This window comes from Pseudophryne corroboree, chromosome 11, assembly GCF_028390025.1.
Source record: "Pseudophryne corroboree isolate aPseCor3 chromosome 11, aPseCor3.hap2, whole genome shotgun sequence".
Classification (NCBI taxonomy): Eukaryota; Metazoa; Chordata; class Amphibia; order Anura; family Myobatrachidae; genus Pseudophryne; species Pseudophryne corroboree.
The window spans coordinates 182,874,864-182,900,877 of NC_086454.1; the positions used below are offsets into that span (position 1 = coordinate 182,874,864).

The 26,014-nt window shown below is 48.2% G+C and overlaps 2 protein-coding genes across 2 annotated transcripts in view; one reads left to right on the forward strand and one right to left on the reverse strand.

The window, feature by feature from the left end:
- EIF1AD (eukaryotic translation initiation factor 1A domain containing) overlaps positions 1 to 8,139 on the reverse strand; it is a 68,533-nt gene extending 60,394 nt beyond the window's left edge. Inside the window, exons 1-2 of the mRNA XM_063945140.1 lie at positions 8,033 to 8,139; positions 6,275 to 6,395 (exon numbers count right to left, since the gene is read on the reverse strand). Of these exons, the coding sequence (XP_063801210.1) occupies positions 6,275 to 6,361 (87 nt within the window). The 5' untranslated portion in view covers positions 6,362 to 6,395; positions 8,033 to 8,139. The remainder of the gene's footprint in view (positions 1 to 6,274; positions 6,396 to 8,032) is intronic.
- Positions 8,140 to 8,222: 83 nt separating this feature from the next.
- Positions 8,223 to 26,014, forward strand: part of BANF1 (BAF nuclear assembly factor 1) — a 41,386-nt gene continuing 23,594 nt past the window's right edge. The window contains exons 1-2 of the mRNA XM_063945141.1: positions 8,223 to 8,329; positions 11,103 to 11,248. Of these exons, the coding sequence (XP_063801211.1) occupies positions 11,123 to 11,248 (126 nt within the window). The 5' untranslated portion in view covers positions 8,223 to 8,329; positions 11,103 to 11,122. The remainder of the gene's footprint in view (positions 8,330 to 11,102; positions 11,249 to 26,014) is intronic.

Below are 26,014 nucleotides of genomic sequence, written 5' to 3' on the forward strand. Positions count from 1 at the left end.
CTAATGCCCCTTAAATTTTAACCTTGTACCGTCTTGAATATAATTTTAACTAAAGGTTATATGCGAGATATCTATCTATCTATTGAGAAAGACAGACAGACCACAAAAACTTCTAGATCAGTATCTGGTTTCTGTGCTAGGAAGAGGTTGGAGTATAAACCAAAACTTGCTAAAATTTTGGAACCAGAACAATGACCACTAAACTTAGGGTAGATGCTAGATTCAAGTGGCCTAAGGGACCTTTTACATCAGGGGGAGGAGCGACGACACAAGGGGGAGGAGCTAGGCCAGTGGGATAGTTCCTCTACTATCCATGCCACCAACTATTACCTTTAGTAACCCGGTGGCGAGCAAAGCGGAGCGAGCCACCGAGCCTGAAGCGTGGCGAGCAAACTTTTCGGGTACCCTGTTCGGCCGCAACTCCTCCCCCTGGTGACGTGTCTCCTCCCCTAGTGACGTCAGAAGGTCCCTTCTCCCACTCCGATTTAGAACCAACCCTAAACTTAGACTGAATTGCATGTTATGAGGTGATTTTATATACATATATAGAAAATAAAGAGGTAAATCGGTTTGTCTATGTGAATAGCAGCATCTAAGAGAAAGAAAAAAATAAGATTTTACTCACCGGTAAATCTATTTCTCGTAGTCCGTAGTGGATGCTGGGAACTCCGTAAGGACCAAGGGGAATAGACGGGCTCCGCAGGAGACTGGGCACTCTAAAAGAAAGATTAGGTACTATCTGGTGTGCACTGGCTCCTCCATCTATGCCCCTCCTCCAGACCTCAGGATACTGTGCCCGGAAGAGCTGACACAATAAGGAAGGATTTTGAATCCCGGGTAAGACTCATACCAGCCACACCAATCACACCGTATAACTTGTGATACTATACCCAGTTAACAGTATGAAATATAACTGAGCCTCTCAACAGATGGCTCAACAATAACCCTTTAGTTAGGCAATAACTATATACAAGTATTGCAGACAATCCGCACTTGGGATGGGCGCCCAGCATCCACTACGGACTACGAGAAATAGATTTACCGGTGAGTAAAATCTTATTTTCTCTGACGTCCCAGTGGATGCTGGGAACTCCGTAAGGACCATGGGGATTATACAAAAGCTCCCAAACGGGCGGGAGAGTGCGGATGACTCTGCAGCACCGAATGAGAGAACTCAAGGTCCTCCTCAGCCAGGGTATCAAATTTGTAGAATTTAGCAAACGTGTTTGCCCCTGACTAAGTTACAGCTCGGCAAAGTTGTAAAGCCGAGACCCCTCGGGCAGCCGCCCCAAGATGAGCCCACTTTCCTTGTGGAATGGGCTTTTACTGATTTAGGATGCGGCAATCCATCCTCAGAATGCGCCAGCTGAATTGTGCTACAAATCCAGCGAGCAATAGTCTGCTCAGAAGCAGGAGCACCTAGTTTGTTGGGTGCATACAGGATAAAAAGCGAGTCAGTTTTCCTGACTCCAGCCGTCCTGGAAACATAATTTTTCAAGGCCCTGACTACGTCCAGTAACTTGGAATCTTCCAAGCCCCTAGTAGCCGCAGGCACTACAATAGGTTGGTTCAAGTGAAAAGCTGATACCACCTTAGGGAGAAACTGGGGACGAGTCCTCAATTCTGCCCTATCCATATGGAAAATCAGATAAGGGCTTTTACATGACAAAGCCGCCAATTCTGACACACGCCTGGCCGAAGCCAAGGCCAATAACATGACCACTTTTCACGTGAGATATTTTAGATCCACAGTTTTAAGTGGCTCAAACCAATGTGATTTCAGGAAACGCAACACCACCTTGAGATCCCAAGGTGCCACAGGAGGCACAAAAGGGGCTGAATATGTAGCACTCCCTTTACAAATGTCTGAACTTCAGGCAGTGAAGCCAGTTCTTTCTGGAAGAAAATCGACAGAGCCGAAATCTGGACCTTAATGGAACCCAATTTTAGGCCCATAGTTACTCCCGACTGTAGGAAGTGCAGAAAACGACCCAGCTGAAATTCCTCTGTAGGGGCCTTCCTGGCCTCCCACCACGCAACATATTTTCGCCAAATACGGTGATAATGGTTTGCGGTTACTTCTTTCCTGGCTTTTATCAGCGTAGGAATGACTTCCTCCGGAATGCCCTTTTCCTTTAGGATCCGGAATTCAACCGCCATGCCGTCAAACGCAGCCGCGGTAAGTCTTGGAACAGACAGGGCCCCTGCTGTAGCAGATCCTGTCTGAGCGGTAGAGGCCATGGGTCCTCTGATATCATTTCTTGAAGTTCTGGGTATCAAGCTCTTCTTGGCCAATCCGGAACCACGAGTATCGTTCTTACTACTCGCCTTCTTATTATTCTCAGTACCTTTGGTATGAGAGGCAGAGGAGGGAACACATAAACCGACTGGTACACCCACGGTGTCACTAGAGCGTCCACAGCTATCGCCTGAGGGTCCCTTGACCTGGCGCAGTATCTCTTTTTGTTGAGGCGGGACGCCATCATGTCCACCTGTGGCCTTTCCCAACGGTTTACCAACAGTTTGAAGACTTCTGGATGAAGTCCCCACTCTCCCGGGTGTAGGTCGTGTCTGCTGAGGAAGTCTGCTTCCCAGTTGTCCACTCCCGGAATGAACACTGCTGACAGTGCTAAGACGTGATTTTCCGCCCATCGGAGAATCCTTGTGGCTTCTGTCACGCCATCCTGCTTCTTGTGCCGCCCTGTCGGTTTACATGGGCGACTGCCGTGATGTTGTCTGATTGGATCAGTACCGGCTGGTTTTGAAGCAGGGGTCTTGCCTGACTTAGGGCATTGTAAATGGCCCTCAGTTCCAGAATATTTATGTGTAGGGACGACTCCTGACTTGACCAAAGTCCTTGGAATTTTCTTCCCTGTGTGACTGCCCCCCAGCCTCGAAGGCTGGCATCCGTGGTCACCAGGACCCAGTCCTGTATGCCGAATCTGCGGCCCTCTAGAAGATGAGCACTCTGCAGCCACCACAGCAGAGACACCCTGGTCCTTGGAGACAGGGTTATCAGCCGATGCATCTGAAGATGCGATCCCGACCACTTGTCCAAGAGGTCCCACTGAAAAGTTCTTGCATGGAACCTGCCGAATGGAATTGCTTCGTAGGAAGCTACCATTTTTCCCAGGACTCGCGTGCAGTGATGCACCGACACCTGTTTTGGTTTCAGGAGGCCTCTGACTAGAGATGACAGCTCCTTGGCTTTCTCCTGCGGGAGAAAGGCTTTTTTCTGTTCTGTGTCCAGAACCATCCCCAGGAACAGTAGGTGCGTCGTAGGAACCAGCTGTGACTTTGGAATATTCAGAATCCAGCCGTGCTGTTGTAGCACTTCCCGAGATAGTGCTACTCTGACAAACAACTGCTCCCTGGACCTCGCCTTTATAAGGAGATTGTCCAAGTACTGGATAATTCTTTCGGCCATTACCTTGGTAAATACCCTCGGTGCCGGGGACAGACCAACGGCAACGTCTGGAATTGGTAATGACAATCCTGTACCACAATTTTGAGGTACTCCTGGTGAGGAGGGTAAATAGGGACATGCAGGTAAGCATCCTTGATGTCCAGTGATACCCTGAAATTCTCCAGGCTTGCAATAATCGCCCTGAGCGATTCCATTTTGAACTTGAACCTTCGTATATAAGTGTTCAAGGATTTCAATTTTAGAATGGGTCTCACCGAACCGTCTGGTTTCGGTACCACAACATTTTTGGAATAGTAACCCCGGCCTTGTTGAAGGAGGGGTACCTTGATTTCACCTGCTGGAAGTACAGCTTGTGAATTGCCGCCATTACTAACTCCCTATCTCCGAGGGCAGCAAGCAAGGCTGATGTGAAGTAACGGCGAGGGGGAGTCGCCTCGAACTCCAGCTTGTATCCCTGTGATACTACTTGCAGAACCCAGTGATTCACCTGTGGGCAAGCCAACTGGTCACTGAAGTTCCCGAGACGCGCCCCCACCGCACCTGTCTGTGGAGCCCCAGCGTCATGCTGTGGACTCAGAGGAAGCGGGGGAAGATTTTTGATCCTGGGAACTGGCTGTCTGTGCAGCTTTTTCCTTCTTCCCTTGTGCAGAAAGGAAGCGCCTTTGGCCCCCTTGCTTTTCTGAAGCCGAAAGGACTGTACCTGATAATACAGTGCTTTCTTAGGGTGTGAGGAAACCTGAGGTAGAAATTTTTCTTCCCAGCTGTTGCTGTGGATACGAGGTCCCAGAGACCATCCCCAAACAATTCCTCACCCTTATAAGACAAAATCTCCATGTGCCTTTTAAAGTCAGCATCACCTGTCCACTGCCGGGTCTCTAATACCCTCCTGGCAGAATGGACCTTGCATTAATTCTGGACGCCAGCCGGCAAATATCCCTCTGTGCATCCCTCATATATAAGACTACGTCTTTAATATGCTCTATGTTAGCACAATATACTCCCTGTCTAGGGTATTAATATTATCTGACAGGGTATCAGACCCTGCTGCAGCAGCACTATTCATGCTGAGGCAATTGCAGATCTCAGTATAATACCTGAGTGTGTATATACAGACTTCAGGATAGCCTCCTGCTTTTTATCAGCAGGCTCCTTCAAAGTGGCCGTATCCTAAGACGGCAGTGCCACCTTTTATGACAAACGTGTGAGCGCCTTATCCACCCTAGGGGATATCTCCCAACGTGACCTATCCTCTGGCGGGAAAGGGTACGCCAGCAGTAATTTTTTAGAAATTACCAGTTTCTTATCGGGGGAACCCACGCTTCTTCACACACTTCATTCACTCATCTGATTGGGGAACAAAACACCGGCTGCTTTTTCTCCCCAAACATAAAACCCCTTTTATGTGGTACTTGGGTTAATGTCAGAAATGTGTAACACATTTTTCATTGCCGAGATCATGCAACGGATGTTCCTAATGGATTGTGTATACGTCTCAACCTCGTCGACACTGGAGTCAGACTCCGTGTCGACATCTGTGTCTGCCATCTGAGGTAACGGGCGTTTTTTGAGCCCCTGATGGCCTTTGAGACGCCTGGGCAGGCGCGGGCTGAGAAGCCGGCTGTCCCACAGCTGTTACGTCATCCAGCCTTTTATGTAAGGAGTTGACACTGTCGGTTAATACCTTCCACCTATCCATCCACTCTGGTGTCGGCCCCACAGGGGGCGACATCACATTTATCGGCATCTGCTCCGCCTCCACATAAGCCTCCTCATCAAACATGTCGACACAGCCGTACCGACACACCGCACACACACAGGGAATGCTCTGACTGAGGACAGGACCCCACAAAAGCCCTTTGGGGAGACAGAGAGAAAGTATGCCAGCACACACCAGAGCGCTATATAATGTAGGGATTAACACTATCACTGAGTGAATTTTCCCCAATAGCTGCTTGTATAAACAATATTGCGCCTAAATTTAGTGCCCCCCCTCTCTTTTTAACACTTTGAGCCTGAAAACTACAGGGGAGAGCCTGGGGAGCTGTCTTCCAGCTGCACTGTGAAGAGAAAATGGCGCCAGTGTGCTGAGGGAGATAGCTCCGCCCCTTTTTCGCTGACTTTTCTCCCGCTTTTTTATGGATTCTGGCAGGGGTATTTATCACATATATAGCCTCTGGGGCTATATATTGTGATATATTTGCCAGCCAAGGTGTTTTTATTGCTGCTCAGAGCGCCCCCCCCCCCCCCCTGCACCCTCAGTGACCGGAGTGTGAAGTGTGTATGAGGAGCAATGGCGCACAGCTGCAGTGCTGTGCGCTACCTTGGTGAAGACTGATGTCTTCTGCCGCCAATTTTCCGGAACACTTCTTGCTTCTGGCTCTGTAAGGGGGACGGCGGCGCGGCTCCGGGAACGAACACCAAGGTCGGGTCCTGCGGTCGATCCCTCTGGAGCTAATGGTGTCCAGTAGCCTAAGAAGCCCAAGCTAGCTGCAAGCAGGTAGGTTTGCTTCTTCTCCCCTTAGTCCCTCGATGCAGTGAGCCTGTTGCCAGCAGGTCTCACTGTAAAATAAAAAACCTAAAATAAACTTTCTTTCTAGGAGCTCAGGAGAGCCCCTAGTGTGCATCCAGCTCGGCCGGGCACAGAAATCTAACTGAGGTCTGGAGGAGGGGCATAGAGGGAGGAGCCAGTGCACACCAGATAGTACCTAATCTTTCTTTTAGAGTGCCCAGTCTCCTGCGGAGCCCGTCTATTCCCCATGGTCCTTTACGGAGTTCCCAGCATCCACTAGGACGTCAGAGAAACAACACTCACTGATTAAAGCTAAGAACCATGTACACTACACTTACCCTCACAATGCGCTGATTTTCAGTAGGCTGAACGTAATCTAGAAGAACTTCTTTCACCACATGTTTTCTTTTGGTTGCTTTCGACATTGTACATTCCAAACAAATTATTTTTTTCTGGAATCTAAAAACATTGCAGTCCTTGACACATCAATGGGTTTGCACCGAAATAAAAACATCAAAATTATTTGTGACAGTTCCATTTATTAAAAGTAATCGCCAGAAACCTTCCAATCAGATATGAGATAATTAATGGACTAGTACATTGTAAGGCCTCACGGGCAGTACCATCTTCTGCCCTTGTTCTTTCCTTGTCACCAGGGTTTTCCCCACCAGCAACTCAGATTTGCTTATTTGCTCTCTCAGTGGGTAAACACACACTAAGTTTTGGGGAGTTTTTGTATCCAGGGTCTTAATAACACAAATTTTGGCAAATCATGGCCCGGCACCTTCTGCACAATGTCACACATCCCTTGCCCCCCCCTTCAGGATCTCCCAGAAGGGACCATGGAAAAGTCACAAGTATGACAAAGAGAATAAGTGCAAGTCAAGTGAACTGTGTGTAAGAGTGCTAATAAGGAAGCCCTAGGGACGGCCATTAATGGTTTGCAACAATCAATGGTTTTGCCAGAGTTGGTTGGTTTTGCCATCAATGGCAAAGAAGCAGCAGTGGTTGTTTTTTTTTCCTCCCGGTACACGGCTCATGGAGCACAGCACTGCCCCCATTGAGCCCCACACCCTCCCAATGGCCAGCCACAGTCAATTGTCCAACAGCAGTGATGCATCTATTGTTCAACCGATCTATTAGTTTATATTGCAGGTTCATTGTATTGATTGAAAGAACAGATAGCGAACCTGCCAATGACCACCCCCAGGAGGCACAGCTACCCTAACGAAAGTAAGCCTGCGGTTTGAGAATTGGGGCCCAGATTTATCAAGCTTTGGAGAGTGATAAATAGCACGGTGATAAATTACCAACCAACCAGCTCCTGTCATTTTTCAAACACAGCCTGTAACACGGAAGTTAGGAGCTGATTGGCTGGTACATTTTCACTGTGCTATCTATCACTCTCCAAGGTTTGATAAATGGGGGCCTTGATATGTTGGTATGAATATTCAAGGCACTCTTGAAGATTTGGGGGCTAGGTGACAAGGTTTGTATATACACTAGTTACCAGCCAGTCTGAACAACAGAACAGTAATGTCAGCGCTGGCGGCTGTGCGCACGAAACAAAGCAACACCTGAATTGCTCCATCAGGCGCCATCTAATGACCGCCAGCATGCATAACACTTGAATCCCTCCCCAGAAGTGAGAAGCAGCGTTAGCCTTTTATTATATAGGATGTACAAGGGAGCAAACATCAGACTTCGTGCAGCACCAGTAAAGTCCTGTAAATGCTGAAGGCAGTGGAGCAGGGCCCTAAACCCTCACATGCTTATCCTTCTCTTACTTAAACCATCCTCAACGGCACCTAATCCTGCGGTTTTCTGCCACTCTGATACTTATGTCAGTGTTATTTACCTTGTACTTGTCCTATATTGTCTTCAACTGTAAGTCACTACTGCCCTGTTTTGCTTTTTCATTTATGTACTCTTTAAATGGGCGCTGCGGATCCCTTGTGGCGCGATATAAATAAAGGCTAATATTTATAATAACGCGTTCACTCTCTCTGTCTAAAGTGATTGTTTAACCCGTAATAACACAAAGCTACTGTGGGGCTGATGAGAGGAACTAACAACCTGGCATGGGCTTCTCTTACCTGTCACTTCCTAGTTACAGCACCGGACACATTGCGCCCAGAGAACAACATGGTCGTGTCGCTCTCTAATGACGTCACTTTACCGCAGCGTCGGAGAGCGATGGGCGTGGCACCTATAGGAGTCTTCCGGTGGCTTCAACTAAATTTATAAACTGTGGAGTACAAACATGGCTGCGCACACCTTTCAAGACGGGACGGGTTTCCGGTTCCTTTGTGTCACCGGAACTAAGAAAGGGTGTTCCCGTATAGTATAGCCGATCAGTCAGTTGGCGGGAAGAGAGGTGCGCTGCTGCCCAGGTCAGTCAGTGGCAGTGCCCATAGTGTCTGTTTACACAGGAACATGTATGTCCGGTGTATTCTGCGGGTTTTGTCTGGCCCGTCTAGGTTCCAGGTCAGTAAACTCTGTCCTCAGACCCCACACAGGTCACGTTTTCTAGGTCACCTGTGGATTTCTAAAATGTGACCGTGATACACAGTGCACCTGCCGCGTGCACTGGAAACGTGGCCTGTGTGGGGTCACAGAACAGAGTTTACGAACTTGGTTGTTCGCCAACCATCAAAGATGGCAACAGGACCTGGGGATGTATGTACTAAGTTTAGAAGTGAGATGAAGTTGATGGAAAATACTATCCAGCTCCTAACTGCTATGTTACAGGCTGTGATTGAGAAATGACATGAGCTGATTGGCTTCTTCTTTCCACGGCTTGGTACATAAACCCCCTGCTCCTGTAATTTATTTGATGTAGCCTAATGGGCCCTACAGACAGCGTGATCCGCCGCCTAGCTGCCCGACTGTGGACACGGGCGGCGGGGGGGCAGTGACGGGGTGAGTGAAGTGTCTTCACTTCCCCCATCACCTGGCTCCATAGCAGTGCAGGCAAATGTAGACAAGATCGTCCATATTGGCCTGTATGCACAAGCGATGGGGCACCAGCGATGAATGAGCGCGGGTCCGTGCATTGTTCATCGCTGGTGCCTCCACACTGAAAGATATGAACGAGTTCTCATTCATTAATGAATGAGATCGTTCCTATCTTTCAGTATTATCGCACAGTGTGTAGGGCCCATTACTGTATCCAAGTTGGATCTAGCATCTACCATAGGTAGCGTCTAGTTTACCGTCGTTAAGAGGACCTTTCTCATAACCCCCTGGGTCCATGTCACAATCTATTTGGAATAGTAAAGTGTGGCGAGCGAAGCGAAACTCCAATGCTGCATAGAATTTTTTTTACCCCAAACGAATGGAGAATGAAGAAAACATTTAGGAGCTGTAAGGGCGGAAGTTCTCTCCTGCCCTCTCGTTTTGTCACTTCCATGTCCTGAGCAGGAAGGTAACACATACCCCTTTTCCACTAGCTCAAACAACACGGGTAAATGCATGGGGGCGCACATTTACCTGTGTCTTTTGCTAGTAGAAAAGGGTCCCCCCGCAAAAATCCGGGTCAAGTGACCCGTGAATCCTACCCGGGTAGCTACCTGGGTAGGACACGGGAAAATAATAAACGTGACACGTGTAACGTGCTGCATGCTGCATGGTTACCTACAGAATGCAGCGTGTAACGCGTTGCCTGCCCCTGGTTACCTACAGAATGCAGCTTGTAACGGCTTGCGTGCCCCTAGTTACCTACAGAATGAGGCATGTGACGTGCTGCGTTCCCCATGGTTTCCTACAGAATACAGCAGCGTGTAACGTGCTGCATGCCGCATGGTTACCTACAGAATGCAGCGTGTAATGCTCTGCATGCCTCTGGTTATCTACAGAATGCAGTGTGTAATGATCTGCATGCCTCTGGTTACCTACAGAATGCAGCGTGTAATGCTCTGCATGCCCCTGGTTACCTACAGAATGAAGCCTGTAACGCACTGCATGCCCCTAGTTAATTACAGAATGAGGCGTGTAACGTGCTGCCTGCCCATGGTTACCTACAGAATGCAGCATGTAATGCTCTGCATGCCCCTGGTTACCTACAGAATGCAGCGTGTAACGTGCTGCATGCCGCATGGTTAGCTACAGAATGCAGCAGCGTGTAACGTGCTACATGCCCATGGTTAGCTACAGAATACAGCGTGTAACATGCTACATGCCCATGGTTAGCTACAGAATACAGCGTGTAACGTGCTACATGCCCATGGTTAGCTACAGAATACAGCGTGTAACATGCCCATGGTTAGCTACAGAATGCAGCGTGTAACATGCTGCATGCCCCTGGTTAGCTACAGAATGCAGCGTGTAATGCGCTGCATGCCCCTGGTTACCTACTAATGCAGCGTGTAAGTTTGTGGGGGGGTTTTGTCACATGTTGATAAATGGGCCTTTTTCTAAGTTAGGATTAGTTGTCCTTTAAAACAAAATCTTTGAAATTTCCAGACATGTAACATGCTAATGATTCTGATGAGAGATTATGTATATAATATCTTCTCACTTCTTTTATTTGTGCTTTACTTCAATGTGAAATATTGAGCTTACTACTGTTTTTTGTTTTTTTTTATTGGGGGGCGGTTGTTTTTTTTATTTTATTTTTTATTTTAGTCATTTGATATTTTGGGCACACAGCTCACTGCCCATCAGACTTTTAATTGTGATTGTTTTGTGTCTGGTGGAATATGTAAAATATCTGAACGTGTTCATTTAAAATAACAAAATCTATCTGTGCTAATATTTTAAAATCAGTAAAAAAGCTACGGAAAGCAAATGATTTCTATATAATTATTGAAAGTAACAGCACAGATGGTGTAATGGTTAGCATTACTGCCTCACAGCACTGAGGTCATGGGTTCGATTCCCACCATGGCTCTAACTGTGTGGAGTTTGTATATTCTCCCCGTACTTGCGTGGGTTTCCTCCGAGTACTCCTGTTTCCTCCCACAACCCAAAAATATACTGGTAGGGTAATTAGCTCCCAACAAAATTAACCCTAGTGTGAATGTGTCTGCGTGGGACTGATGTGAATGGCCAAATATTCTCTGTAAAGCGCTGCGGAATATGTGTGTGCTATAAAAATATAACTGGTAATATTAATGTATCTTATGTATTGCTAACTTTTAAAGTTTTGTTTACTTTTATATGAAGACTCTGAACAACCAGCAAACATGTCGTCTACATCACAGAAACATCGGGATTTCGTGGCTGAACCCATGGGAGAGAAGCCTGTCCAAAGTGTTGCTGGTATTGGTGATGTACTGGGGGAAAGACTTGCCTGCAAAGGCTTTGACAAGGTGATACAATCTAAAGTGGTATATATTCACTGGCACTACCTCCCTCCCTCCCCCCCAATCCCATTGAATGTTTGACGCATTGTTTAATATAGTGATATAATTACTGTCTTCTCATAAAACCTCATTAACATTTTTGAATGTTATACCTTAGGTTGGTTACATTTGTATTCCTGTAATATAATTGAAAGAAATTCGACGCTTTTAAAATATACTTTAACCCCTTCTTACTCTAACATTCTGAATGACTTAAATAATAATGACTTTATACAAGAGTAATTAGAATCAAGGGTTATCTGCAATCTTCACACATCTTCATGAATGCCACACACAGAGATGTCACATACATTGGTTTTTAGCAAAAGACTAAAGCCTGGAGGCACTGAAGATCAGCAGCTAAATATTGAATAGATAGGGCGTCCAGCCTACAAAGTGCTTTGGTGTAAATTGATCCAAGTTGCTGCAGTGCACATCTGTTCTTTGGAGGCTGCTAATTTTTCACCCCTGGTTGTTGATACAGGATGTTCAATAGTGTTCTCGCTAGGATGCAGGTGGGGGCAGGCTGGGAGCATTTTCGGGGCGGCAGCGGACTGCCTGACAGCGCAGTCAGTGGTCAACCTCAGTTCGATACGATTGCGGGCGCATCGGCAGGTGGCCCGTCACACATGATGGGCAACCCCCAGCATGTGTTGAGATGGACGCAGATCTGGCTGCGCATGCAGCGATTTACGTCTATCTCTGAATAAGGTCCTATGTTTGGTGCAATGCCACAACCTCACCTCTATGGAAGTCTGAGACCACTTGAAAAAAATTACTCCAGTCTTAAAAATTGCATTGTGGGGCCACCTCTTTAAACCCGCCTCCAGGCTCTGTAAGCTCAGTTTTGAGTTGGTGCCTGTAGAAGCGGTCACTAACAGGAGGGCTGCACAGGGAAGCCCTGAAAAAGCTTTTTCTGACAGAAAATTTCTTCAAAACTGGGCTGTCTGCGCTGTATGTCATGGTGACACTTCAGCGCTGCAGCTCTATCACCTCCCAAGCAGAGTTGCATACTCCTGCTGCCTATTCCCGGGTATTTGCGGCAGAGATGCTCCGGCTCTAGGCACACGGTCGATGATGCTCTCCTGGTTCGCGTGGCTGCTACGGGGAGGAGGTAATATGGTCCCCCAGATGGGACCCGCCACTAAATTGCGTTCCTGTCGCAGTCTAGGGAGACGGACTGCGACGCTGGTGTGGACACTGTAACCGAGCAGGGACCCCACTATATCCACCAGGGCATAGAAGTACAGGTCGGATATACTAATATCCTTTTTAATAAGACTCCATAGTACCAGGTGAGGAAGTCCAGCATAGAGGAACCGGCGCTTGACCTGTAGCTTCTCCCCCAGCCCAGGGTGCCATCTACTGCTGGTGTTCCCACCCTGGAGCTACCTCACACTCTTCCTCACTCCCTGACTGAGATGCTGGGCGCCATTTTTTAAAATAGATGCGACTGGTCTCCGGGACTGCAGGGCAAGGTCTCCTTTGTAAACCCGCCTGTACATCAGTGCCGTGGTTTTACAAGCACTTAAGTATTCTACATGTCGATATTAAGACAGCGTAAGTTAAGAACAAGTGTACCTGTGCCAGAATATATTGTCCGAGTATTCTGATATATACGTCCGGTCTCAGACCGTGCATTGTTATATACAGGTTGAGTATCCCTTATCCAAAATGCTTGGGACCAGAGGTATTTTGGATATGGGATTTTTCCGTATTTTGGAATAATTGCATACCATAATGAGATATCATGGTGATAGGACCCAAGTCTAAGCACAGAATGCATTTATGTTACATATACACCTTATACACACAGCCTGAAGGTAATTTTAGCCAATATTTTTTATAACTTTGTGCATTAAACAAAGTGTGTCTACAGTCACACAATTCATTTAAGTTTCATATACACCTTATACATACAGCCTTAAGGTAATTTAATACAATATTTTTAATAACTTTGTGTATTAAACAAAGTTTGTGTACATTGAGCCATCAAAAAACAAAGGTTTCACTATCCCACTCTCACTCAAAAAAGTCCGTATTTCGGAATATTTGGATATGGGATACTCAACCTGTATAATATATATATATATATACTAGTCCAGTGCAGTTTTATTGTATTACTAAAATAATTATCTGCATTGTGACTGTGAGTGCCTGTATCTGCTGTGTGGATTTCACTTTCAGTGTATCCCAGCTATATCTATCACTGTATTCTGTACCCTAAGGGACTAGGTGCGTCAGGGTCCATACATAGTGCTTCACAGTATTAACCAATTACAGTGTACTCTACTGTGTACTCAGTCACCTAATACCGGATTTGTTTGCTGGTGTTTGTGTACTGTGTACGCAGTGGCATACTAGAGAATTTATTCGCAGGTATTGTACTCTGTCTGGCTGTATCGTACTAATACGTTCTGCGGTTGGATTCCCTAATAATGTCTAACACAAAGGGTGGGAAATCCAAGAACGCTCCTGCATCCTGCAGGTCATGCGCCAAAGATTTGCCTGAGGGGGAAGTTTTGTATGACGGTCTGTACTATGTGCCATACATCTCCCAGTCAATCCGTGACTCCTGTAACCAATCAGGAGCCACCTTGGGCGACGTACTCAACTATGCTCAATATGCTTGTCCCCTATGGGACCTCCTGTGCAATTACAGCCACATATTGTCCCTGTGGTAAATCCACCTTGGGTGGATAATTTGTCTACCCAGTTGCAGCAATGCACTCCTTGATTAGACATAAAACTGCCCAAAGTCACTCTCGCGTCATGGTGTCATCTAAGTGGGCTACTTCCTCCTCACAATCCACTAATCTCTCAGAAGATTCTTCTGATAAGGATGGGGAGTATACTGACCTGTCAGACACTGATACAGCTGCTTCTGACAAGGAATCCACTACTCAGGTTGATGTCCCTAACTTAGTGGTTGCTATTAAGCAGATCCTACAAATCACTGATGATGACGAGGATTCCACTACGGTGTCTAAGAAACCTGATAGGTTTGAACGTCAGAAGGTAACTAAAACGTTATTACTTCTGACCATCTAGTGGACATATGACAAGAACCCTGGTCTTTTCCAGGAATGAAATTCTCCCTGTCTAAAAGGATGGTAGCTCGCTATCCTCTCCCTACAGAGTTGTGTAACATGTGGGAAAATTCACCACTGGTGGATTCCCATGTCAGTCACCACTGTGTCACTGAAGAAACCGACAGATAAGCGCGTGGAAGGATGCCTGAAGTCTATTTAATCCCTTGCAAGTGCTGTACATAGACCCACTATAGCAGCCTCTTGGGCTGCAAAAAGGAATTGAAGCTTGGGTTCAGGCACTAGAGGAAGAGCTGCCTCAGGATATATCTGACATTGCCAGACAGTACCTGTCTCACATGACCACCACCGCCTATTACATTCAGGAGGCGTCCTCTGAGGCAAATGTGTTGGCGGCCAAGGCATCGGCTACGTCCATCCTGGCTCGCTGTACTCTGTGGTTGAGGTCATGGAAGGTGGACCTGGACTCCAAAAAGACCTTGTAGGTACTTAACACTAATCCTTCTGCACAGAAGGCAAAATGTTCCACTTTTCGCTCCTTTCGGCTTCAAGGGAAAGCAAAAGGTTAGGCATACCCGAGACGATCTCGTGCTTTCAAAACCACAAAGCCCAACGCTAAACAATCCTGGGCATCCTGTCAGCCTGCTTCTGAACACGACAAGCCTGCTGCATGACTGGACAAGCCTCTCCTAGAAGATCCCAGGGTGGGATGCAGACTTCTGCGATTCACCCAGGTCTGGTTAAAGACCACTTCAGACGCACAGGTGCGAGAAGTTGTCTCTCACGGGTACGCAGTCTCTTTCAAGAAATGTCCTCCTCGCCAGTTCTGCACAGCGGTTGGCCCTTCGGATCCGTTACAGGCGCAAGCTCTACAAATGGTTGTGAGTTCCCTCCTGGATACAGGTGTGGTGGTGCCGGAACCTCTATCCCAGAGAGGCCGAGGATACTACTCGACTAGGTTTCTAGTAACAAAACACAATGGGTCTTTCCGGCCTATACTCAACCTCAAATCACTGAACAAGTTTGTGAGAGTATCCAAGTTCCATATGGAAACACTGCGCTCAATTGTACTGGCCGTGGCACCTGGAGATTATATGGTATCCCTGGATATACAAAATGCTTACCTGCATATACCTATTGCCATATCACATCAGCAATATCTGCGGATTGCTATTGGCAACCTTCACTATCATTTCCAGGCTTTGCCATTTGGACTGGCCACGGCCCCTCGGATCTTCGCCAAGGTTATGGCCGTGATGACAGCTCATCTCTGTCACCATAGGGAGTAAGGATCCTGCCATATCTGGACGACTTGCTGATCCTGGCAAACTCCCACGATGTCCTCCTCAGTCATCTGCAACTGACGGTAAACTTCCTACAAGCCCACAGATGGCTCTTCAACTGTAAGAAGTCCTCGCTGGTCCCTGCTTGGAGCATGGTGCATCTGGGGGGCACTACTGGACACACAGTCAATGACTGTTTCTGTCTCCAGTGAAGGTCCTGAAGCTTCAGGACAGGATAAAATACTTCCACTCTCGCCCAAGAGTGTCGATACACTCGGCGATGCAAGTACTAGGCCTGATGGTGTCGGCTTTCGACATGGTAGACTACGCTCAATTTCATTCCCGCCCTCTGCAGAGATTAATCTTTTCCAAGTGGGACGGCCTACCTCATCGGATCAGGTCTCACATGATCTCCTTGACTCCGGAGGTTCGTCTATCGCTGACCTGGTGGCTACAGGACCAGCAGTTCAACAGGGGCCATCCCTTCTAAATCCCCAACTGGGTCTTACTGGCTGCGGATGCCAGTCTGAGGGGCTGGGGCACGGTGTTGGAGCAACACCCTTTCCAGGGTCGGTGGACCAGGAGGAATCGCTCCTCCTGATAAACATTCTAGAATTGTGGGCAGTGTTCAATGCTTTGTCTCTCGCCATGCCTCTGTTAAAGAACTGGCCTGTTCAAGTACGCTCAGACAACGCCACCACGGTGGCATACATAAACCATCAAGGATGCACTTGAAGCCGCATGGCAATGTTGTAAGTGTCAAAAATCCTTAGTTGGGCAGAACGCCATCTGCCAGCAATATCGGCAGTGTTCATTCCGGGAGTCCTCAACTGGGAAGCGGATTTTCTCAGTCAGGACGTGCATGCCGTAGAGTGGAGTCTTCATCAGGAATTCTTTCAACTCCTAGTGGACAAATGGGGCCTACCAGATGTAGACCTGATGGTGTCTCGACACAATCACAAAGTTCCGGTCTTGGGATCAAGAACCAGGGATCCTCAAGCAGCGTCCGTGGACGCAATGGCAATTCCGTGGAACTTTCAGCTGCCCTATGTGTTCCCTTCAGTGTCACTCCTGCCCGGGGTACTACGGAAGTTCAAACAAAAAGGAGGAATACTACTTCTAGTCGCTTAAGCGTGGCCCAGACGGCATTGGTTCTCAGATCTGCAGGGTCTATCGATAGAGCGTCCTCTTCTATTTCCTCAACGTCCAGACCTCCTTGTTCAGGGCCCTTGTGTCTACCCGGACATGGCTTTGACGGCATGGCTCTTGAAGCATCACTCCTGAGGGCCAAAGGATTCTCCGAGGCGGTTATCCAAACTATGCTAAAAGCCCGAAAAATGGCATTTGCACGGATATATTACAGGGTCTGGAATTTTTACTTCACCTGATGTGCTGCTAAGAATTACGATGAATACAAATTCGGAACTTCCAGACTTCTGGCTTTTCTGCAAGAAGGCCTGGACTTTGGTTTTCATCTGGCCTCCCTCAAGGTTCATATGTCTGCCTTGTTGGTGTGGTTTCAGAGAAAAATTGCGTCTATTCCTGATGTTCATACTTTCACTCGGGGCATTTTATGGATTCAGCCTCCCTATGTCCCTCCTGTGGCTCCATGGGATCTGTCTGTTGTCCTGAATGCCCTGCAAGAGTCTCCATTCGAACCTTTTGAGTCAATGGACCTTAAATGGCTCACGGTCAAGGTACTGTTCCTACTTGGCTATTGCCTCTGCTAGGAGGGTGTCAGACCTAGGTTCTCTATCCTGTTATCCACCCTTCCTGATATTTCACCGTGATCAGGCAGTTCTAAAAACTCAACCTGGTTATTTACCTATGGTGGTGTCATCTTTTCACCTTAACCAAGAGATTGTGGTTCCGACCTTCATCTCTTCTGGTTTGTCCTCCAAAGAGCGTTCTTTGGATGTGATACGGGCTCTCCATATATATGTGGAGAGGACTGCCTCTATCTGGAGGTCAGATTCCCTTTTTGTACAGTTTGGTTTTCACAAACGTGGCTGGCCTGCGAATAAGCAATTCTTGGCCAGATGGATTCGAATGGTGAATGCACAAGTTTAATCACCGGCTGGACTCCCAGTTCCTGCTGCTATTATTGCCCATTCTACTCTGTCTGTTGGACCTTCTCGAGTGGCCCGCCGTGGCGTTTCCGCTGAACAGTTGTGCAATGCGGCTACGTGGTCCTCAGTGAACACGTTCATTAGGTTCTATGCCTTTTATACTTCCCCCTCCCAGGATGCTTCCTTTGGACGTCGGGTTCTCGTACCCGCTAAGACGTCCCCTCCCTTGAAGAGTTAATGCTCCCGTTCCCCGCTGACAGGACACTAGCTCCTGAGGGAACTATTTGCAAGCCCCACCACGGCGAGCGTACATTCCCGCAGCATGCCGCCACCCCTAACAGAGCTAGAAGAAAGAAGAGTAGTGAGTACTAAGCCGGCGTCCCGGTTAGCAGGTCGCCGGCCATTATGGCGGCATGAGGGTACGGAGACGCACGGCTTCTACATGGGGCGGCTGAGTCTCCAGACTCAGTACACAGTGCAGATGCACGGCTTCTGAGGGGGCGAACTTAGTCTCAGTACACTAAATGTGTACACAGTACCAGTGATCGCGCTGAGCCAAAAAAAAAGTGGGTCCCAGGGACCCCACAGTTTTAAAAATTGGGGTCCTACCGGTTTTTTTCTGGGTCCCATCGGAATGAAGGTTCTTTTTTAAACGTAATCTTGCTTGGACACTACAAAAGTGTTGCAAGGTGGGGGGATGGGGTGACAATGCTGCTGGGCTGTGTAGCATGCAGAACACCCTGCACCAGAGCTGTAACTAGACATTTTGGTGCCCTTAGGCAGAAAGTGAATTGGTGTCCCACCTCACAGACCGTAAAATATAGGCAAGGCGCGCTCCAAAATTTTAGGGGCGTGGCTTCATGGGGAAGGGGCGTGACCACATAATAGTGCCAATTCACATTACACCACACAGTAGTGCCGCTTATACACATTGCACCAGGTAGAACCTCCTATGCACACTGCACCAGGTAGAGCACTTTATACACATTGCGCCAGGCACAGCACGTTATACACATTGCGCCAGTTAGAGCACGTTATACACATTGCGCCAGGTAAGAGCACTGAGGCACACTGCACCAGGTAAGAGCGCTGAGGCACACTGCACCAGGTAAGAGCGCTGAGGCACATTGCAGTAACCGCCTTGTCCCCCCACCCCCCGGGCCGTAGCGGGCACAGACAGGGAACGCACCACACGTGCAGGGATCGGCGACCTCCATGATCTAGTGGGTAAAGCTGGGCTTTGTGACTGGGGCTTCCCGCGGTGCCGTCTGAGGCGGTGGCCACGCTGCCGCTCTTGCTTCGAGGGGTTGAACACCAGGCAATCATACCAGCATCAGGCAATCATACAAAAATCCCCCTTAGGGATTGGCCTAATGAGGAGCGCGTCCCCGGGGTCCCTCCCTCTTTAGATACTTGAGTCGCAGGTCTTAAAAAAACTGGTAAAAAAACGCGCCATAGCGCGTTTTTGCTATCACTGAGTACCCAGACTGGCATTACAGACTTAAAAGGGGACTGACTCCATTTTAGGCACAAAATTACTTCAGCCAGTATAAAAAAGTGTGTGAAGACCGCGTGCCATTAAAGGGGCGGGGCTTCACTATGAGCGGATCCAACAGTACACCAGCGCCATTTTCCCTCTGCAGTAGGCACAGATGCTGACTGACAGGGACGTACAGCTCCTCCGGAGAGACTCCAGAAAGTAGTGGAAGGCCTACCCTTCACAGGAGAGGCCTTATTTGGAGATGAACTAGACTAATGGATCTCCAAACCTACTTGCGGGTAAGTCCACATATCTTCCTTCTGCAGCTCCCCCTGCCAGGAAGGCTTACTCAGGTTCCAATTTACAGTCCTTTCGGACAGCCAAGTTTAGGGGCAAAACCAGAGGTTCTTCTACAGCCATCAGAGGCGCTAGAGGTAAACCATGCAAACCTACATCTGCCGGTTCTCAGGAACAGAGCTCAAGCTCTGCGCTCTCAAAGCCTTCAGCATGATGGTGGACCGCAATGCCTGGAAGACTGGAGGGTGGGAGCCTGACTAAAATTCTTCAGTCACATCTGGACAAGTTCGTGCCAGGATCCCTGGGTCATAGATCTTATTTCCCAGGGCTACTGAGTGGAGCTCCCATCTCACAGATTCTTCAAATCAGGCTTACCAGTTTCGCAAGAGGCAAGTATAACTACAGGACGCCATTCAAAAACTGGTACAGACTCAGGTCATTGTTCCAGTTCCACCTCATCCGCAAAACAAGGGTTATTATTACAACTTGTTTGTAGTACCGAAACCGGACGGTTTGGTAAGAACGATTTTTGAACCTCAAGTCGTTGAACTTGTACTTACAAGTGTTCAAATTCAAGATGGAGTCTCTCAGAGCGGTGGTCTCAGGTCTGGAGGAGGGGGAATTCCTAGTGTCTCTGGATATCAAGCATGCGGACCTTCACATTCCGATCTGGCTGCCTCATCAGGCTTATCTACGGTTTACATTGCAGGACTGTCACTACCAGTTCCAGGCCCTGCCATTTGGTCTCTCCACAGCACATAGAGTGTTTACCAAGGTGATGGCAGAGATGTTTCTACTCTGCAAACAGAGAGATTGTTGGACAGCATTGGCCTTTCAACCAGACTACTCCTGGATCACGGGTGGATTCTGAACTTAACAACATCTCACCTGGAACCGACGCAGAGGCTTCCTTTCCTGGGAATGATACTCGACACAGAGTCTCAGGCAGTGTTCCTTCCCTTCTGAGAAGGCTATGGTAATCCAGTCTATGGTTCGGGCTGTCCTGAAGCCAACTTGGATCTCGGTGCATCTGTACACTCGCCTTCTGGGGAAAATGGTACAGAAGGTTTCATGCGAGGCCCTTCTAGCTGGATCTGTTGGACAAATGGTCCGGATCGCATTTTCACATGCACCAGAGGATCAGTCTTTTGCCAAAAGCCTGGATCTCCCTTCTGTGGTGGCTACAGACTTCTCACCTAGTCGAGGGTCGGAAGTTCGGGATTCAGAATTGGATTCTGCTAACCACAGACGCAAGCCTCAGAGGTTGGGGAGCAGTCACCCAGGTGGTGCAGTTTCAAGGTATATGGTCAAGTCGGGAAGTCGTCCTTCCAGTAAACATCCTGGAACTCAGGGCAATCTACAATGCCCTTCTGCAGGCCTCATCTCTACTTCGGTATCAGAACATTCAAGTCCAGTCGGACAATGTGACGGCTGTAACGTACATAAACAGACAGGGCGGAACGAAAAACAGAGCAGTAGTGTCAGAGGTGTCAAGAATTCTCCTCTGGACGGAAAAACAGGGCCCATTCGTCTATCAAGACTTACCGCGGCTACGTTTAACGTCATGGAAGTTGAACGGCTACTCCTAGGCTCCATTAAAGTTCAGATTTCGGCCTTGTGTATTTACTTTCAGAAACAAGTGGCTTCTCTCCATGAGGTCCAGACGTTCTTGAAGGGTGTTTTGCACATCCAACCTCCCTTTGTGCCTCCCACGGCACCTTGGGATCTCAATTTGGTTCTACACTTCCTACAATCGGACTGGTTTGAACCATTACAGGAGGTGGATGTAAGAGTCCCTACTTAATTTTCTATGAGGACAGAGCTGAGCCCAGGACTCGTCAGCAATTTCTTCCTAAGGTGGTATCCACATTTCACATCAACCAACCTATTGTGGTTCCGGTTGTTACGGACACCTCTGCTACGTCAGATGTTGTGAGGGCCTTGAAGGTGTATGTAAAGAGGACAGCTCGTCACAGGAAATCGGACTCACTGTTCGTTCTTTATGATCCCAATAAAATTGGGTGCCCTGCTTCAAAGCAGTCAATTGCACGCTGGATCAGGCTCACTATCCAGCATGCTTATTCCACGGCAGGATTGCCAGTTCCAAAATCTGTACAGGCCCACTCTACTAGGTCGGTGGGTTCTTCTTGGGCGGCTGCCCAGTGTGTCTCTGCTTTACAGCTCTGCCGAGCAGATACTTGGTCAGTTTCGAACACGTTTGCAAAGTTTTACGAGTTCGATACTTTGATCTCTGAGGACCTTTTAGTTTGGTCAATCAGTTCTGCAGAAACCTCGTCACTCTCCCTCCCAGTTTGGGAGCTTTGGTACTTCCCCATGGTACTAAATGGATTCCCAGTATCCCTAGGACGTAAGAGAAAATAGGATTTTAATTACCTACCAGGTAAATCCTTTTCTCGTAGTCCGTAGGGGATACTGGCCACCTGCCTGGTGCTTCGTTCTTCCTGCACAGTTACTTAGTTCAGTAATGTTGTTTAGTTCATTTGTTGCTGTTCCTGGTTTCAAGTTTGGTTAGCATGGCTTTCCTCTTGTTTTGTGTGTGCTTCTTCAAAATCTCGCCACTTTCCTTTTCTATATCCTTCTCTCAAAGTATGTGCGTCTCCTCGGGCACAGTTTCCTAGACTGAGTCTGGTAGGAGGGGCATAGAGGGAGGAGCCAACGCACACTATAAAATTCTTAGTGCCCAAGGCTCCTAGTGGACCCGTCTATACCCCATGGTACTAAATGGATTCCCAGTATCCCCTACGGACTACGAGAAAAGGGTATACCGGTAGGTAATTAAAATCCTATTTTTGGTGACTTCTTATAGCAGATGGTAAGATGGTTAACTCTATATTTCTCTGACGTCCTAGTGGATGCTGGGAACTCCGTAAGGACCATGGGGAATAGACGGGCTCCGCAGGAGACTGGGCACTCTAAGAAAGAATTAGGACTACTGGTGTGCACTGGCTCCTCCCTCTATGCCCCTCCTCCAGACCTCAGTTAGAATCTGTGCCCGGCTCGAGCTGGTTGCACACTAGGGGCTCTCCTGAGCTTCTAGTAAAGAAAGTATTTATTAGGTTTTTTATTTTCAGTGAGATCTGCTGGCAACAGACTCACTGCTACGAGGGACTTAGGGGAGAGAAGCGAACCTACCTGCTTGCAGCTAGCTTGGGCTTCTAGGCTACTGGACACCATTAGCTCCAGAGGGATCGAACACAGGCCCAGCCTCGTCGTCCGGTCCCGGAGCCGTGCCGCCGTCCCCCTTGCAGAGCCAGAAGCAAGAAGAACGTCCTGGAAATCGGCGGCTGAAGACTCCGGTCTTCATTAATGTAGCGCACAGCACTGCAGCTGTGCGCCATTGCTCCCTATGCACACCACATACTCCGGTCACTGATGGGTGCAGGGCGCTTGGGGGGGGCGCCCTGGGCTGCAATTAGAGTACCTTAAATTGGCAAAACAGCACATAATATAGTCTAATAAACTATATATGTGTAAAAATCCCCTGCCATAATATTAATAAAAGAGCGGGAGAAGCCCGCCGAGAAGGGGGCGGGGCTATCTCCCTCAGCACACTGGCGCCATTTCCTCTTCACAGCTCTGCTGGAAGACAGCTCCCCAGGCTCTCCCCTGCAGTTTCCAGGCTAAAAGGGTAAAAAAGAGAGGGGGGGCACTAAATTTAGGCGCAAACTGTATTGTATAGCTGCTATAGGGAAAATCACTTTGTGTAGTGTAAATCCCTGTTTATATAGCGCTGTGGTGTGTGCTGGCATACTCTCTCTCTGTCTCCCCAAAGGACTTTGTGGGGTCCTGTCCTCAGTCAGAGCATTCCCTGTGTGTGTGCGGTGTGTCGGTACGGCTGTGTCGACATGTTTGATGAGGAGGCTTATGTGGAGGCGGAGCAGGTGCCGATAAATGTGATGTCACCCCCTGCGGGGTCGACACCTGAGTGGATGGTTCTGTGGAAGGAATTACGCGACAGTGTCAACTCCTTACATGAAAGGCTGGATGACGTAACAGCCGTGGGACAGCCGGCTTCTCAGCCCGTGCCTGCCCAGGCGTCTCAAAGACCATCAGGGGCTCAAAAACGCCCGCTACCGCAGATGGCAGACACAGATGTCGACACGGAGTCTGACTCCAGTGTCGACGACGACGAGACAAATGTACATTCCACTAGGGCCATCCGTTGCATGATTACGGCAATGAAAAATGTGTTGCACATTTCTGACATTAACCCAGGTACCACTAAAAAGTGTATTATGTTTGGGGAGAAAAAGCAACCAGTGGTTTTTCCCCCATCAGATGAGTTGAATGAAGTGTGTGAAGAAGCGTGGGCTTCCCCTGATAAAAAACTAGTGATTTCTAAAAAGTTACTGATGGCGTACCCTTTCCCGCCAGAGGACAGGGTACGTTGGGAGACATCCCCGAGGGTGGATAAAGCGCTCACACGCTTGTCAAAAAAGGTGGCACTACCGTCTCAGGATACGGCCGCCTTAAAGGAGCCTGCGGATAGAAAGCAGGAGGCTATCCTGAAGTCTGTATATACACACTCAGGTACTATACTGAGACCTGCTATTGCTTCAGCATGGATGTGCAGTGCTGCAGCAGCGTGGTCTGATTCGACAGGGACACTATATTGCTAACCATAGAGCATATTAAAGGCGTAGTCTTATATATGAGAGATGCACAGAGGGATATTTGCCGGCTGGCATCTAGAATTAATGCAATGTCCATTTCTGCCAGGAGAGTATTATGGACTCGGCAGTGGACAGGTGATGCGGATTCTAAAAGGCACATGGAGGTTTTGCCTTACAATGGTGAGGAATTGTTTGTGGATGGTCTCTCGGACCTCGTTTCCACAGCAACAGCTGGGAAGTAGACATTTTTACCTCAGGTTCCCTCACAGCCTAAGAAAGCACCGTATTATCAGGTACAGTCCTTTCGGCCCCAGAAAGGCAAGCGGGTTAAAGGCGCGTCCTTTCTGCCCAGAGGCAGGGGTAGAGGGAAAAAGCTGCACCATACAGCCAGTTCCCAAGAACAAAAATCCTCCCCTGCTTCCACTAAATCCACCGCATGACGCTGGGGCTCCACTGGTGGAGCCAGGTGCGGTGGGGGCCCGTCTCCGGAACTTCAGCGACCGGTGGGTTCGCTCACAGGTGGATCCCTGGGTTCTACAAGTGGTATCTCAGGGATACAAGCTGGAATTCGAGACGTCTCCCCCTCGCCGTTACCTCAAATCAGCCTTGCCAGCTACTCCCCCGGACAGGGAGGTAGTGCTGGCGGCAATTCACAAGCTTTACCTCCAGCAGGTGATAATAAAAGTTCCCCTCCTTCAACAGGGACGGGGTTACTATTCCACAATGTTTGTGGTACCGAAACCAGACGGTTCGGTGAGACCCATTCTAAATTTGAAATCCTTGAACACTTATATAAGGAAGTTCAAGTTCAAAATGGAATCGCTCAGGGCGGTTATTGCAAGCCTGGAAGAAGGGGATTACATGGTATCACTGGACATCAAGGATGCTTACCTGCATGTCCCCATTTACCCACCTCACCAGGTGTACCTCCGTTTTGTGGTACAGGACTGCCATTACCAATTCCAGACGTTGCCGTTTGGTCTGTCCACGGCACCGAGGGTATTTACCAAGGTAATGGCCGAAATGATGATACTCCTTCGAAAGAAGGGAGTTATAATTATCCCATACTTGGACGATCTCCTTATAAAGGCGAGGTCCAGGGAGCAGTTGTTGGTCGGAGTAGCACTATCTCAGGAAGTGCTACATCAGCACGGCTGGATTCTGAATATTCCAAAGTCGCAGCTGGTTCCTACGACGCGTCTGCTGTTCCTGGGTATGATTCTGGACACAGAACAGAAGAAGGTGTTTCTCCCGGAGGAGAAGGCCAAGGAGTTGTCATCTCTGGTCAGAGACCTCCTGAAACCAAAACAGGTGTCGGTGCATCACTGCACGCGAGTCCTGGGAAAGATGGTAGCTTCTTACGAGGCAATTCCATTCGGCAGGTTCCATGCAAGGATCTTTTATTTATTTATTTATTTATTTACAGTTTCTTATATAGCGCAGCAAATTCCGTTGCGCTTTACAATTTGAAATAACAACAACAAACTGGGTGATAACAGTCATAGAGGTAGGAAGGCCCTGCTCGCAAGCTTACAATCTATAGGGAAATAGGCATATGTACACAAGGAAAGGTGCTATCTATTGCATAGAATGAAAAGACATGTGAGGATATGTGTGGACTGTACAGAGTGGATGTAATTTGATAGGTAGGTTTATGAAAGTTATGTGGGCGGTTCAGGAATTTGATACGCTTGCCTAAAGAGGTGAGTTTTGAGGGAACGCTTGAAGGTTTGGAGACTAGAGGAGAGTCTTATTGTGCGTGGTAGGGCATTCCACAGGGTGGGTGCAGCCCGATGAAAGTCCTGCAGTCGTGAGTGGGAGCGAGTAATGAGTGTGGATGAGAGACGCAGGTCTTGTGAAGAGCGCAGAGGTCGGGTTGGGAGATATTTTGTGATAAGCGAAGTGCTGTACGTTGGTGTA